We start from the raw sequence: 16,302 nt of genomic DNA, 5'->3' as shown, positions 1-16,302 counted from the left end.
ACTTTCCCACATGTATTTACACATTTGCCAGCTGCAACTATGACGAGAAAGGAGGATATATATATATATATATAATAATGAGTTTAAGACTGTTTAAGTCTCTTTATTTTCATGTGTAAGCAAATGGACTTTGCACAATTTCACAACTATGAAAAAATAAGGCAGCTGATATAGAGAGCACTGCAAGCTTTCTTCACATTTTTGGCTTACAATTACACTGGCTACAAACTGAAGCAACAATTCATCAAGCATACAGGCTAAACCAAAGTGGTCTTGCAGACACTCCCCCCACCTCCATTACCCTTCAGTGTTTTGGCAAAGACTGATATATGGCTAAACAGAAAAAAAATAAGTATTTAAGTGTTCTTATTGGGGGTGGGGGACAGATTCAGTAAATACAAACTGGACTAAAATACACCCCTATTAGCTGAAAAAAGCCTGGAAGCCTCGTCTGTGCTATTTTGATAGGGCAGTGTAAGCCAAGAAAATTGCATGGCTTAGGCAACAAAGAAAAAAGCCAAATCTTATTAAGCCAAACAGCAAACTATCACTTTTAAGAGTCAGGCATTTGAAAAAAATCAATAAAGGTTAACTTCTGGGTTAAGCTGAACACATGCTTACTTCACCGTTTTGCATAAGAGAACTTAAAGCAATCTAAAGTCAAGACATATAGCCACCCCCCCCCCCCCCCCCCCCCCATCTCTCCCAGACATTACTGGTGCCACCATTAATTAAGGCCGGCCCTACAGTGCAGGTGTAATCGACATAAATCAGGGGCTTGTCTGAGTTGGACTTCCCAGTGGAAGATAGGCAGCTGAGGAAGGTCTTTGTCGCTGAGACGGAGAGAAGTTCTGAAGTTCTGATGTCAGAGTGGTGGACGAAGAAGATGATGTGACAGATGCTGCTTGTGGTGCCTGATACCTGCAAACCATTGCAAAAACCACTGACTATAATTTAATCTTTAATATCACAGAATGATGCACAAGATTTAATAGGTGAGATATAAAAAAACAAAACAAAATATGTGAATTGTATTTAAAGCAGAATGGTGCAATGTATGGTAAAGTGCATGGACATGTTTTCAGGAAATCCAATTTATTAAAGAGGAAAACTGAAGACAAAATTACAAAATTATTCTTCTAAAATTTTGCTGCAAAATTCAGTTAGAGCCATAAATAAAGAAATTATCTACTTGCTGTTCTCTTACCAGGACTTAGATTTCCTGACCATTGGTGATGCAGTCCTTTCTCTAAAGAAAACATTTGCCAGGGGATCGTGTATTAGCCTCGGTGTAAAGGCTCTCTCCAGGTGAGTACCATCAAGATTTAACATGAACATGGTTGGGGGAGACATGTCTAACTCCAAAAGCATGATGTTCTCAGCCTGTAAGGATATACAACAATAAAAATGTAGTTAAAAAACACATTTACTTGCACAAAAAAATCCAGCCTCCACTCTAAGCCAGTTTCCATGGAGAAGCACATTAGATTTAATCTGAACAGTCACAAGAGACCAAGATATCCCAGCTCAGTCTAATGTTGGGTTACACTGACACTGATGCAATCCTTATAAAAATATTCGTTTTGCTGGATATAAGGATATCAATATGATCCCTATGGTGGTTATTACTCCTTGGTTGTGCTGCACAGCCTGAAATCAGTGTTAGACTCTTCCATGGTGCTGACTGGTCTTCCCTGCCGTGAGTGTATTTGAACTGAGAACCCGGTGTTAAAGACCACTGCTGTAAAATACCTGTCTATATTTAAACAAGATGGCTATCAGGTAATCAGATATTTCTAACAGTCTGTTAGTACACTTAATCAGACAGCTATAATATTTACCAGACAACTGCATTAAAAAGACTCCATAAAACACCAACGCCACAGACATAGATCCAATCCAGTGACATGAATTAGCTGAAGTGATGCCTAGATGCAGAGTTAAAAGTTTGGACCCAGCCAAATTCTTTGCGATTCAAAAATGGTCTGCAACTGTTGCACACCAAAAACCTTCCATCATTTTATGCAAATAGTTTTCTCCCTTTCCAGTAAAGGCTTCTGTTGTAAAGCTTCTGCTCTTTAATGTCTTATTAACAGTATCTTAACACTAATAAAACATGAAACATTAAACAGCCAGAGTGATGAGTGATTCTTCTGAAATGTAAACTGTATGCTTTCTTACAATAATGGCTCACTGGCTAAAGATGCGAAAGTTAAATCTGTGAATAGTTTCCATGGCTACAATGGTCTCCGCATCCTTCAGCAAAGGTTGGTGGTTGTGAACATGAAAATGGAAATTAGATCACAACTTCCCTGTTTCGCTGCTGTTTCTGCCAACTGGCCTTGTGAATTTCCAAACACTGACCTGGTATCGAGATGGGGCCCCGGTAGCTGTGGCAACAGCCATCTGTGCATATTGGCTGACTGGCCTCTTGTAACCCAAAGCTGAGAGAGGCCTTCTCCTGACCTGAGTGGGTGTACTGGAAAAAAAAAAAAACATAGGAAAGGATGAATTTCTGCAGTTAAATACACTTAGGGTGGATGTCACCTGAGATGTAAACCTTTTTGAGACCCATGTTCCCCATAGATAGCCAGCTAATTAGCTTGTAGCAATATTTCTCAACATGGCAAATGTCCCAGGTTAGGAAATAAAAATACACCAGATTCATGAGAATTCATAATATATCATTATCTGTAATCCTTAAGACCAGAGCCATTTTCATGTGAAGGATTTTTTTTTTTTTACTTTAGTGACTCCCAGTGGTAGCTAAAATTATTGTGGCTGAAAAATACCAGATATGCTGTTAGATGTTATAATTTAGACACAAATTCTATCAATATAGTCAGTATATGAAGTGCTAAAATATCTTTTGGCCAGATCCACTTTTCTGGTTATGTGCTTCTGTTACTTAATTCCTATATTTTCCAGGGGGTTGATTGAGAGCCCATAGAAAAGAAATGTGCAGGTGCATTTAAGTGTAAAGCATGCAGATCAAAAGAACTCTAATAGCTACAGTAGAAAAAGCACATGTGTATCCCTTATTTAAAACCTTACACATTCCAGGTACACAGCGGCTGGTGTTTTTCTGTTTCAGTGATGGATTTCTTGCGTGCTCACAATTTCTTTATGAGAATGTTCTTTCTTTAATGTACCATTTACAGATACAGATATTTAATTTACTGACCTCTCTGATGGAATAACTGGTCGGAGTCTCCACTGGTCCTCCTCGCTGTCAAAGTACAGCCTATTTATAATTTTGTTCTTTTCCTCGGGAGGTATAAAATTCTCAATCAAGAGATATCTGTAATACAGAAGACAAGCGGGTGCAAATTGAAATCAGCCAAAATAATACAAATTAAATTCCTGTATAAAATGGTGTAAAATGGAAACAAAAACTTGGGCATATGTGTGTTTCATTAGGATAGTCTTAGAGTACCTTTAGATAATTGTTGTTTTGAATGAAGGTGAGACATCTGTTTAACTTGATATATATTAATGATATTATAGTGATACAGTATAACAGGAAGACACCTCAATGATGGCGTAAAATTTAAAAGCTTAGATTGTATATCTCCAGGTGAGGTCTAAAACAAGTTGCACCAATGAACAACAAAAAATATTATCTTGGTTACAAGCATGCATGAATAATTTGCATTCCTGATGACTAAGAAAGAACAACACTAAAGACCCCAACTCATGAAAAAGTTTATTAGTTTATCAAATAAAAATGCATTATAGCCAAAATTGGGTGGATTTCTTTCTTCTTTCTTTCTAAAAAGAAAAATTCCATCATGTATGTTTTATGTACTACTTACTTGTACTTGAGCTCTCGGGTGAGCTCATTCTGCGTCTGTTCAAGTTCCTGTCTTGTTGTGATGTGTTCGTCAATGATTTCTTTCATCTCTCTCTTCAGTACCTGTAGTTTGGTACACAACTGTACAGAAAGGACAGAACAGAGGTCTGCATCACGAAACCTGGAGTAGCAAAATGTTTGCATGAAAACAGTGATGGTTTATGCAAATGTAAAATACCCCCGCACAAGAAAAGTCATTAAAACCTCAAATTTAAGCGCACAATAACAATGGCTAATCTAAGTATTTTACTGACATTGTCTGTGTAAAAAGGATTGTTTATAGTAAATAAGACTAATAGTTAATTGATTTTCCAATAATGCCATTGGGACGCATTAGTGGGTGAGTCATCTTACTCTTTTCAGCTTCTTTGTCTTAAGTTCGATCTCCTGCTGCAGGGAGGAGTATGTTTCTTTCATTTCCACGGTCTCCTCATCCTGCAGCATCATCTGCTGTTGGATCTCTCGCTCTTGTCTTATCTGCAAATTAAACATTCCAAGCTGAATAAAAGCAACAAAAAAGTTTCTTTATTATTGATTTGATTTTAGACGCAATTAATAACCTGTTCTGCAATTTCTTGTCTCTTCTGCTCAAGCATTTTTTGTTGTTCATTGGTGTGATCGATTATAGTCTTTCCCCCAACTAACAGTTTGCTCTCCATGGCCTGTGAACAAAGATGCAATTAATTATTTATGCAGATTTCTTTTGTTCCACCAGTGTCTCGTTAATCTGAAATTTTACTGATTAATTCACTGGTTTCACACTTACAATACCTTATATTTCTCTATGATCTTCTCCACAGAATCTTGATCCCACTGCATGTCCTCCACGCTTCTTCTGTTTTCATTCAGGTGCTTTAGCTTTTCACTGCTTCCCTGGCAAGCCAGGACTATTGGGATGTCACCTGCATCTTTCAAGTTCCCATCTGGTTCCTCTTCCACAGTCTTCCACACATCAGCATCCCTCTCTCTAAGGACGTCCTCCTCCATGCCAGCCAAACTTTTACTCAATCTTTTGCTATTCCTCCTCCTTCTTCTCTCTTTCGCGAGCATTCCCCGCTCCTCTAGCTGAGCTTTCAAGCGTGCGATCTCCTCCTGAAACTCCCTCAGCAGGGCATCTTTGGGGTCCTCATTAATCCGTGGTTTGTTCTTTATTTTCTTGGCTCTGCTGGCGTATCTCAGCGTGGCCTGGGATTCATCAAAATTCTTGTGCGAAGGCCCCACTGTTGCTATCATGACAGTCTTTGCATTGCCACCCAGGGAGTCCTGGAGCAAGCGGGTCAGTTTGGAGTCTCTGTACGGGACATGGGTGCTCTTCCCATCCACCAGAGCTGAAATGACATTCCCCAGCGCAGAAAGGGACAGGTTGATTTTGGCAGCTTCCTTCAGACGCTTCCCCTTGGCGCCTGTCTTGCTCTGGCGCTCGCTGCCAGCCAGGTCAACCATGTTCAGCTTCCCAACTCGGATGTGGTCCTCACCGTCTGGCCCTACTTCGCTGCACTCCACAGTGATGACAAAAATTGCATGAGACCTAGAGCTGCGTTCATTCATGTTGGTGAATCCCACAGACCTGGACTGGTTGCCTATGTTCATCACATGTTCAATCTCTGTGGCATTCTTGGTCACCACTGAAGACAGGTCTTTAACATACACGCCAAAGTCTGGGCTTTCTTTAAGTTCCAGTTTCCTGTTGTTATCTTTGCACAGCAGGTCTCGGATTTCCTCCTGGTAGATCTCGAGATAGGATGACCTCACCAGGTATTTCTGATTCTGGGTTCTGGATATTTGTGTGAAAATGTGCTGAAATGAATTAGGTATGACACCTCTCCTCTCTGGGTCGTTTGAAACCCCTTGCATGGTGTGGGTTTTACCTGTCCCAGTTTGTCCGTAAGCAAATATAGTCCCGTTGAAGCCTTGGAGGACGGACTCCACCAAAGGTCTCACCGCATCGTCATAAATGTCGCTTTGCTTTGAATTCCATCCGTAAACAGAATCAAACGTGAATACTTTCATTGGCTCATCGGGTGGTGCCTTCGGGTTCCTGATGGTGATCTGCCCCAGTTTGTCATCAATCTCTAAAATGTTTTCAGACCCCGCTATCTCTTCTCTCCTGCTGAACGGCCGGCAGCGGACCACTACCCTGACCGCCTCACAATGTTTGGTTTTGGACATTTTATCTTAAAAAAAAGGCTAACATCACCTCACCACGTTAAAAAAGCAATTATCTCGCGCTGAGTCCACATAATTTCTCTTCTCCGTACAGGTGCAGCAACTCCCATTTTATTTAGTGAAGAAAGGCAAACAAGTCAGACACGCCTCATGTGAGCCGCTTTCATCACCCACCGATGACCGCAGCGTCTCCTCCGCCCCGAGCATCTCTCAGAAAAGAGGCGATGTCACAAGCTTGTAGAGGAGGCTGATGAAGAGGGGAAAAAACCCCCCCACAGAATATCCATCCATCCAGACCCAGCCCACACGTCCCCGGTACACACCCTGCTCTGCGGACAATGGAAATAAGACATGTGACTTGCGCAACGAATTAGATTTCAGCAAACCTTGTGGCCCACAGATGCGGCTCGTTTCCCATCTGAGCAGGACGTGAACGCACCTTGCAAAAGACAACGCAGGTTTATTTCATTCAAGCTTTTATTTCACATCACATTGTCCAGACCAAACCAGAAAATCTTCCACGTAGAAAAAAGAATTAAAAGGCATTCGCTAAAACATACTTGTAGACATTCATTATAGAGGAATTTCATTGTTACCATTTGGAGCCGTTTATTTTACATCTACAGTGTTTTTACATATGCAATGTGTAAATAATTAGCCCCTAACACACCTATGCAATTTTTTTTGATAAAAAAACAACTTCAATTTTAGATCATCCGTTGCCAGTTTATTCGATAGACCTAACAAAAACCAATGCAGTCTGATCTCCATGAAGATGGAAATGTTCCAGTTTTTCTGACAGTTTTAAAGAGGTATTGATTGCGTTTTATGATAATTTGGGATGCTTTTGTGCACACACACCGTGGGAAAGAATTCAACACACCTCAGATTGCATCCTGTCAAATAATCACAAAATTAGATCTACACCACTTTAAAACACATTAAAAAACAGAACATTACAAATTTCATGAAGGCAGAATTTACTGTAGGACTTAAACAGCATTACTTAAGGTTAGGTCAAGGTTTAGACTCAGTGCGTTTCCCCACCCTATACCGATATAAATGTTAGGCACATTCAAATGGCAGGCTGGAGTTTTTACTATTAGCTACTGGCACAGCATGGTGATTCGGTCACTTGTGAAATTTCTTGCTGGAATCTTTTGCATGGTCCAGTAGAAGCTGGCATGGTGCAAAGTGATTCCCGTAGACGGCCTCGTATTGCCTCATCTTGTTCACCAGTTTGTCAGCACCAAAGCTGTCCACGAAACGGAAAGGTCCTTGAAGCAGCAAGATGTATGAGAAATATTAGTATTACATACATTAAACAGGAGTAACTGCAAGATGAGTATTCAGTTGTGAAATGTCTTTGCAATCAAATCTGACCTCCAAGGCAGGGGGGGAATCCAAGACCAAACACTGCTCCGATGTCTCCTTCCAAGGGGTTGTTCAAAATACCTTCTTGCAAACACATCACAGCTTCGTTGACAAATCGAGAGACAAGTCTGTACTGCACTTCAGAGTCTGATGAACTGTGAGAAACACGAGTGGTTAAACATCCCAACCTCAAGAAGCAAGTAGAACACTGCATGAACTTTTAGATTTAGACCTGCAATGATAGCACTTTCTCTCTCCCCCCCCCCCCCTTTTTTTTTTTTAATAAGAAAAGTCTGAACTGAATGTCCTTTTACTACTACTACTACTACTACCTCTATAACTGTCAACTTACACAGAGGGGTTTGGTGTCAACTTATATTTCTCAAGAATGTCTCCAATATCCGGGTTCACATCTCTGACTTTAGTTCCTGGCTGGTAGACGTAGCAACCCTTTCCTGATTTGCGGCCTTGAGAATAATAAAGAAAACATTAACACAATTGAGAATCAAGTAAAATTAAAACTTAAGCCCTTAAGTCACTCACCATATTTCAGTAAGAAGTGAAGTACATACCCTTGAATCCAAGGTCCACCATAGTCTTCAAAACCTCCACATTTCCACCACCAAAGCGGGAGCCAAAAGCTTTCCCAAGGTCCTCTGCCACATGGGCTGCAACGTCAATGCCAACTTCATCAGCCAGTGTGGCCAAACCCACGGGGAACCCAAAACCTGTGGTGAGTGCATCCAGTTTCTTGGGGTCAACACCTTCCTGTAAATGCGGAAAGATAAATTAACATATTCTCTATTAAATATTGATGCTGTTACATCATTTACAGCAGTCAGCACTGAACTCCGAGCTGGAATTTGTTACTGGAACAACACTAACCTGAAGTAATCGCACTGCCTCAGCCAACATGGGAGCCAGGCATCTTGTTGTGTAGAATCCGGGTCCATCCTGCAAAAACATGTTACATTTTAAGCTAAACCATTGTTAGTTTTAGTTTAAACTAAGAGGGGAAAGAACACACATGGCGCCAAATCTCACCCCAACAACTATGATGACTTTTCCTTGCTTCAGGCCAACTGCCACAGCGGAGGCAGTGGTGTCCTTTGATGTCTTATCCGTGGTTATAATCTCAAGGAGCTGCATCTTGTCCACTGGAGAGAAGTAGTGCATTCCAATCACCTAAGAATGGAGAAATAAAACAAATCAAAACTTTCTGATTTCAGGTTAGGTCAACATCAGCACCATTTTTATGGATTTTTATATATAGCATTATTTGAAAGGTGGATCTTAGGAAGTTAAACTCAAGTACAGACCTTTTCTGGTCTTTTGCTGGCAGCTGCGATGTCCTTTATGGGCAGAGCAGATGTGTTGCTGGCAAATATGCAGTGAGGGGGGATCACCTGAGGACAAAAGCAAGATCACAGCTCAAAGTTACAGTTAGTGCTACAAATGCTTACAAACCAAGTATAAATCACATGGTTTAAAAAAAAAAATTATACTCACAGCTTCCACCTCCTTTATAACTTTATGCTTGATGTTTATGTCTTCAAACACAGCTTCAATAACCATGTCGGCCTTTTCAAAACCCTTGTACTCCAACTGGCCAGTCAGGTTAGACAGTATAGAGTCTCTCTCAAACGATGTAATGCTCTTCTTTTTAGTCTTATCATTGAGCCTTGTTTTAAAAGAAAGAAGTCATACGAGTCAGCAAAAAAAGCTATAACATTACCAGAGGTGACCTGACCGTTATTTTATCATGGCTGTGTCACTGCATTTCCCATCAGGAGGTGGGTTCGGTGCTGGGTGATATAGAAATGAGCTCACCCTTTGTAAACCTGCTGTTCGCCTCTTGCCAGTCCTTCCACTGTGGTGTCTTTCAGGATTGTATGCACACCTTTGTCCACGCTCACTTGAGCAATACCTGCTCCCATAAGACCTGCTCCCAAGATGGCAAGAGTGCTAGTGGTAAAGAAAGACAACCTAGATGTTAACTTACTGTCATGAGGGTCAATATGTCATATTATTTAAAAAAAATTAAAATAAAAAAATAAAATAAAATCAGCAGCAAGAATTCACGCAGGACTAAAACTCATTAAAAAAATATCAAGGGCAGGACATTAGCAACTTTAATTATTAAAAGAGGAAGACTTGCTTGGGAATGTTCATGTGGGTTGTACTTTTTTGAAAGCTTTTGGCTTGTTTATAGTTCTGTTTTGACTTCTGGCAAATTACCAGTTGTGTTAAAATTCTTTAAGTTGTTTTGTTTTTAAATTGCTGGATGCAAATATGCTAACTCCCTTCCCATCTGCATTACACTTACTTCACTTCTCTTTCAGGGGTTCCAAAGCGATTCTTCTTGCATGCAACCTGACCATGGTACAGACCAATCAGGGCTGCCGATTCTGAAGTTTTAGCCAACTGACCAAAATTCTGTGATGAACATGGATATTGATGCCGTTTATAAACACATTTTATTAATGTAAATATTTAGGGTGCCAATAATTTAGGAAAACAACCTCACCTGAGACTCCGCTAAGTATCCAGCAACAGGTCCTTGTTCAACTCCAGTTTTCACACACTAAGAGGAGGAAAAAATATATAATAAAAATGTTATATTATTTTCTTAAAAAATCTCGTCATAGAAGCCAAAGGTGCAGATTGCATGAGAAAGGTTTACCCAAAAGCGATGCCATGACTTTGACTTCTCTGTACTATTCATATCTTTCACTGTATTTCCTAAAACATATTCATTAGAAGGCGCTTTTACTTACTTCGATGATTTTCAGGGGTGCTGGATAAAGTCCTTTGCTTTGCTTCATAACTTTGCCTTGGACCGTTTTGTAAATCTGATTCCGGACAAAGGGGAAGCTCATAACATAGTCTTGAATCTCTATGGAGATAAGAACAGAAATGTTATTACGATAAAACAAGCAAGAGTGACTACAGAATCAAATGATAAACAAATCCAATACAACTTACTCTGCATTGTACCCTTTTCTTTGCGAAGAGAAATCTTTTTGTTGGCAATCCCTTTGGCACACTCAATGGCAACTTCCTCAAGGTATTCTATTGTTCTTTCCTCTGGACTCTTCAGTCCTGGTCCTTTAATACAAACAGAAATAATCTCATCCTCAGACTGAACAACGTACACTCAAATACCGTATTTTCACGACCATAAGACGCACTGTACTAAAAGGCGCAGTCTCAGTTATGTGTGCCATTACTGTATTTAACACACACATAAGGCGCACTGGATTATAGGGCGCATACAAGTACCGTATGCGTATTTAAAAATAAAGCGGGAGCAAACCTGAGTTCGGTACCTTACTCACATTTTTATTACCAGTAATTGTCATCATCAACAACACACAAGCATACAAGTGTGCGTATTTAAAAATAAAGCAGGAGCAAAACTGAGTTTGGTACTCACATTTTTATTACCAGTAATCGTCATCATCAACAACACACAAGCATACAAGTGTGCGTATTTAAAAATAAAGCAGGAGCAAAACAAAGTTTGGTACTCACATTTTTATCATCAATCAAACCCATCGAAGTCCTCATCCTCTGTATCTGAATTGAACAGCTGCGCTAAATCTCCATCAAACATGCCAAGTTCACTTTCTTCACTGTCAGAGTCACTTTCCGTGCCGTGCGGCTCCTCGGAAATGATGCCGGCTTTTGCGAAAGCTCGAACAACAGTGCCAGCAGACATGTTAGCCCAAGCATCTACAATCCATTGGCAAATTGTGGCGTAACTCGCCCGGCGCTGCCTTCCACTCTTAGTGAAACTGTGGTCTCCACCGGTCATCCATCGCTCCCACGCCGCTCGCAGCCTTACTTTGAACGGGCGGTTCACACCGATGTCCAGCGGTTGGAGTTCCTTTGTCAGGCCTCCCGGAATGACAGCAAGCTCACAGTTCATTTGTTTCACTAGTTTTTTCACATCGGCTGTGAGATGGGCACGCATAGAGTCACAGATCAACAGCGATGGTGATGCGTGGAAAAAACCACCTGGTCTCCTTACATACACCTCCCTCAGCCACTCTTTCATCATTTCCTCATCCATCCAGCCCTTTTCATTTGCCTTAATGATGATTCCTGCTGGAAACTTCTCTTTAGGCAAAGTCTTTCGCTTAAAAATCACCAGTTTCTGTCCATTAGCATGGCAGCCAAGCACAACAGTAAAAGAAGACTTTTCATACCCCGTTGTGCGTATCGCTACCGTGCTGGTCCCCTTCTTCTCCACAGTGTGACTCACCGGGATGTCAAAAGTGAGCGGGACCTCGTCCATGTTTGTGATGTGGCTGGGCTGGATGTTTTTGTCGCCGATGTGTTTGCTGCAGTAGGAGCGGAAGATGGCCAGCTTTTCCTTATAATCCGCTGGAAGTTGCTGCGCTACCGTAGTCCTGGTCCGGATGGAAAAATGGCACCGTTTCATGAAACGAAAGCACCAAGACGGACCTCCTTGGAAATGTTCAATGTTCATCTCTTCAGCTAGTGAAACTGCTTTTAGCCGAATGGTGACCGTCGAAACGCTTCTACCGCTCGTTCTTTGCTCGATGATCCACCGCTCGAGTCTTTCCTCCAACTCGGGCCACCTCGCCTTATGTCCGCGGAAACTCTGCTGCGTTTTCTTGACCTGCCGGAGCTTGTTTTCTAGCTTCTTCCATTTGCAAACCATCGATTCGTTAATCTTAAATTCTCTCGCCGCTGCTCGATTTCCATGTTCCTCCGCATAGCTGATGGCCTTCAGTTTAAACTGTGCTTCATAAGCGTGTCTCTTTGCCATTTTCAGGGTTGTTAAAACAACGATGTTCCACATAATGCACATACCTGTCCTTTTATACAGGTATGTGCGATTGTCCGGTATATACGATCAATGCCCACACTTCACCCTTTAGCCTTCTCATGGTGTTCTCTACTACGTCCTCCTTACAACACACAGGGCGCACTGCGCTATAGGGCGCGCCGTACTTTTTGAAGAAAATCTAAGACTTTTAAGTGCGCCTTATGGTCGTAAAAATACGGTACTTACCAAACTGCACAGATTACAGCAAATTATAATACTTCAAATTACCCACATGTTCACCATTTTTTAATTTTACTTGGGTAGCATTAGAGTTTTACCTAGAGGATCTACAAGTTGGTCAACAAGCCTCATCTTTTTGGCTTTATCTGCTCGGATATTTCGTCCTGTCAGCATCATGTCAAAAGCAGAGGGGAGGCCAACCTACAGGTAAAGAAAGCAGATCAATAATGCACTGAATAATCATCACTATTTAATGTGTGGAGAAAGAAAAATACACTAATATATTTTTTTAATTTTTATAGAGGTTATAATGTGGTCCACACTAGAAAACAGCACATGATGAACTGGAGTGATAATCAGTCTGCAAAGTCTCCAACAGCTTAAACCAATTACGAGCATTACCTGACTGCTCTGTATTAGAGCCTTGCCAATATAGAACATCGTTGCTACTATTTCACAAGTATCTCCCTGAATGCCACCTTTTTAAGTGAATAAAGTTCAACAAAATCAAAGACAATTTGGGGAATAAATTCCAGTACTAACCATTTTGGGGAGTCTTTGCGTACCACCAGCTCCAGGTAGAAGACCCAGCATCACCTCTGGAGTCCCGAGAACTGTTTTGTTGCTCTTTGTTGCAACTCTGTACTGGCAGGCAATAGCAAACTGAAATGCAACACAAAGAGCAGGTTAGAGAACACATTATCATCATCGATCCCTGTTAAACACAGCAAGCTGCTAAAAATAACACTTATTTACCTCTAAGCCGCCTCCTAAGCAAGAACCATTGATGGCAGCGACAATGGGCTTTGGAGATTTTTCAATCTGCTCAAACATTTTCTGTCCTTCCTGAGAAAGTTTGGTAACCTCTTCTGGGGTTTTGCAGCCCTGGATCATACTGAATCAGATGTAGAATATTTTAAATAAAATGACAAGCCACTTGGACTCATTATTCAGAGACGTCACTCATTTTAGGGTCACGCTTTGTGTCTGCACTACCACCCTTAAGGAGTTTGTGCTTACTTGATATCAGCTCCTGCAATGAAACATCCCGGCTTTGATGAGATAAGAACAGCACTGTTAATGGCATTGTTTTCCCACACTTCATTCATGACCTCTGTCATCTCTTTTTGCATTTGAATAGACAGTGTGTTGACCTAGAGGGAAACATAATTATAGTTACATTTAACCTGCACGATGCAAGACTGTAAAATAAACTAACTGTCTGTTACTGAGCTCACACCTTTGAGTTTGGGTCATTAATCCGTACAACAGCGACGTCTCCCTTGACTTCATAGTTCACATGTGTTCGGGCTGCAAATACAGAAAGAAGAGAGTGTAATTAGGTTCAGCGAGTGTCTGACATATTTTTATACAGATGATTGACAGTATGATTGTTCTGAAATTACCTAGCATGGCAGGAGATACTGAGAAGGAGCGATAAGATGGGCCTGTAAAAACCAAGGGAAAAGACAGTGCATTATTAGTTTATGTGCCAAGTTAGTTTACTATTGGGTTTTTCCATCACAAATCTCTGTATGACTTCTGCTGATCCATGTCCCATCTGCCTGAAAATTTTATGATCTAAAGTTAGGATAAATACACTAATTGCTGTTCAATTTTAGCTTTATATAGGAAATCCATTTAAGATGCACTTTTTTGAAAAATGGTCCAATCCTTTTCCAACATTTTTTCCCCACAAAGTTAATTCTCAGGTAGTATTTGTACATGAATATAAATATTACCATAAAGTTCAATCAGAGCCAGGGGTCTTGGCCTTGGAATACTACTTACCCGAAAGAAGCTACTAATCCCCCTTTTATTACTGTTAATTACTCGAATATACATTTATTTTTTTATGTAGAAAAATATTTACATTATACTTTCTGAGCCCTTGAAATCTCTTGGTATATGTTAAACTTAACCTGAATTAACACAATCCTTCAGGGTAGCAGATGTCAAAATGGTTGGTATAGGATGTATTGAAAAGGATATGAAATATGCATGTATTTCACAAAATCATTTTCTTAGTTATAATTAGAGTAAAATCTGGAAAAATCACAAGTTTTGTTTTTCCGGAATAGCTACAGATATTTCTTTTTTAAGATAAGATAACCTTTATTAGTCCCACACGTGGGAAATTTGTTAATTGTTAATTGTTATTGTATAACTTGTCATATTAGCTCAATCCTGCACCAAAGTTAAGTAAGTTGATTATTCATTTCACGTTCAAAAGTATTATAGGAGTTTTGTTTTGCATAATCGTGAAATACAAGTGTATATTATTTAGAAACAGTCACGTTGTCTTTTTTATATAAAGGTTTATATTAGTGTGAGCTCAAATGTAACACTTTCTAAGACTGCTTAAATTTATTTTTTCATATTTGAACTAAAAATGCAGATATATCTGTCCCATGTTACAGCTTCTGTTTCAATGTTATAGTAAGAAAGAATTTCAGGGTTTTACCTTTAATAGTTTTTGAGATATTAATGTTCAATGGCGTCAGATTTCAATGTGCGGGAAAAAAAGCCTGAAACTGGATGGGCAGGCCTTCTATAACAAAAATCTCTCTTTCTACATATACACATACGTGCGTGAAGCTAAACTTTCACAACAAGCATTATGTATGTTCAAATCTTGGGGCATAAAAGACAAATAAGAAATGATCTAACAGAAAAAAATGTCATGATCCGAGATGGAATAACCAGTTTTTAAAACATTTTGAAATATTTTAAACAATATCTTTTGCGTACAGATTTAAGAGTCAATGTCATATTTAAAAGGAACTTAAACCGAATGTCCTCGTGCATTAAATACATCTGATGTATATGAGACGTTCACACAACATTTCCGTGACCTCAGTGCACAGCGACCTTTCACCTACATTCTCCCCTCACCAGTAGGACAGAAACCGCGGTCATCACAATTGAGAATACTGTACACAAGCCTTTAAATCTCAGTCTGAACTGTCTTAATCAATACAATGTAAGGCTTAAAAGTGAAGCAAATCGATTTACAGCTTTGATCCACTCCCACTTTAACTTATGGGATTCCGTAGCAGTAGGCTAGCTAGCGCTTAAAAGTGTTCTCGCTGCACAGATAAAAGTTTAGGAGTGTCGCGCACTTTGAAATTCTGGTTAAACTTTAATTGAGATATACGTTTACTGACTCAAAATTAGCGTTATTTAACCTGCACTACCACACGTTTATGCAGGGCATTCATTGGCGATAAGAGCTAGTCGCAAGCTAATTATACATTTACGACACTTAAATACATTTGGACTCTCGCTGCCATTCTCTCTTCCGACTTTGCTTAAAATGTCTGCATGAAACAAGTGTATAGTCTACCTGTAAAAACGTTATATCTCCTTAATGTGAGTTTGGAGAGAACACCAACAGCTCGTACACCGGCCATCTTGGGAGCGTAGGTCAGTCTGCGGTGGCGTGAAGGGAAGCTAGCTAACTAGGAGGTGCTTTAGAAGAGAAGAACAAGACTTGTACTACTTCCTGAAAGCGGTCAATCGGACAAGGTACTTATTGGCTGTCTTTCAACAAACCCCCACAGCATTGGTCAAATCTCAGGAACTCGCACGTAATTGGACGCCCAAAGACTACAAAACGCCTCTTAACCAAACTGTTAAAAATGAACCAAACGTAAGTACTGCCGGCTGGGTTTCATCCACACTGTCCTTATACATTTTTTAAAATAAAAAATTCAAGCAATTACTACTATTGTTATTACTATTTTGTGTATAGCGAAAATGTTCAATTTTAAAGTTAACAATCACACCGTATTCATGATGCAATCGCAGCATGCTACCACAAGGTAGAGGCAGAAATCAGTGAATACAAACATAACCAGAATATTTGCAC

The 16,302-nt window shown here is 40.1% G+C and overlaps 2 protein-coding genes across 2 annotated transcripts; both read right to left on the bottom strand.

The window, feature by feature from the left end:
* Positions 1-689: 689 nt before the first annotated feature.
* Positions 690-6,409, bottom strand: LOC101469881 (kinesin-like protein KIF3B). Its single transcript, XM_004540224.4, has 8 exons — positions 4,625-6,409; positions 4,414-4,515; positions 4,208-4,330; positions 3,816-3,934; positions 3,185-3,301; positions 2,365-2,479; positions 1,208-1,383; positions 690-921 (listed from the first exon to the last, which is right to left on the bottom strand). The coding sequence occupies exons 1-8, from the start codon at positions 6,020-6,022 to the stop codon at positions 771-773; spliced, it is 2,301 nt and encodes a 766-aa protein (XP_004540281.1). The 5' UTR covers positions 6,023-6,409; the 3' UTR covers positions 690-770.
* Positions 6,410-6,478: 69 nt separating this feature from the next.
* Positions 6,479-15,920, bottom strand: hadhab (hydroxyacyl-CoA dehydrogenase trifunctional multienzyme complex subunit alpha b). The gene is made up of 20 exons (XM_004540220.4): positions 15,778-15,920; positions 13,838-13,879; positions 13,672-13,742; positions 13,452-13,585; positions 13,188-13,326; positions 12,975-13,094; positions 12,530-12,632; positions 10,379-10,501; positions 10,171-10,289; positions 9,921-9,977; positions 9,720-9,829; positions 9,224-9,358; positions 8,903-9,074; positions 8,713-8,799; positions 8,438-8,578; positions 8,279-8,347; positions 7,966-8,161; positions 7,746-7,860; positions 7,403-7,548; positions 6,479-7,296 (listed from the first exon to the last, which is right to left on the bottom strand). Exons 1-20 carry the CDS (start codon positions 15,842-15,844, stop codon positions 7,151-7,153), a joined length of 2,292 nt encoding a protein of 763 aa, XP_004540277.3. The 5' UTR covers positions 15,845-15,920; the 3' UTR covers positions 6,479-7,150.
* Positions 15,921-16,302: the final 382 nt, after the last annotated feature.

The sequence above is a fragment of the Maylandia zebra genome, linkage group LG19, assembly GCF_041146795.1.
Source record: "Maylandia zebra isolate NMK-2024a linkage group LG19, Mzebra_GT3a, whole genome shotgun sequence".
Taxonomy (NCBI): Eukaryota; Metazoa; Chordata; class Actinopteri; order Cichliformes; family Cichlidae; genus Maylandia; species Maylandia zebra.
This window is presented reverse-complemented; position numbering and strand designations above follow the sequence as displayed.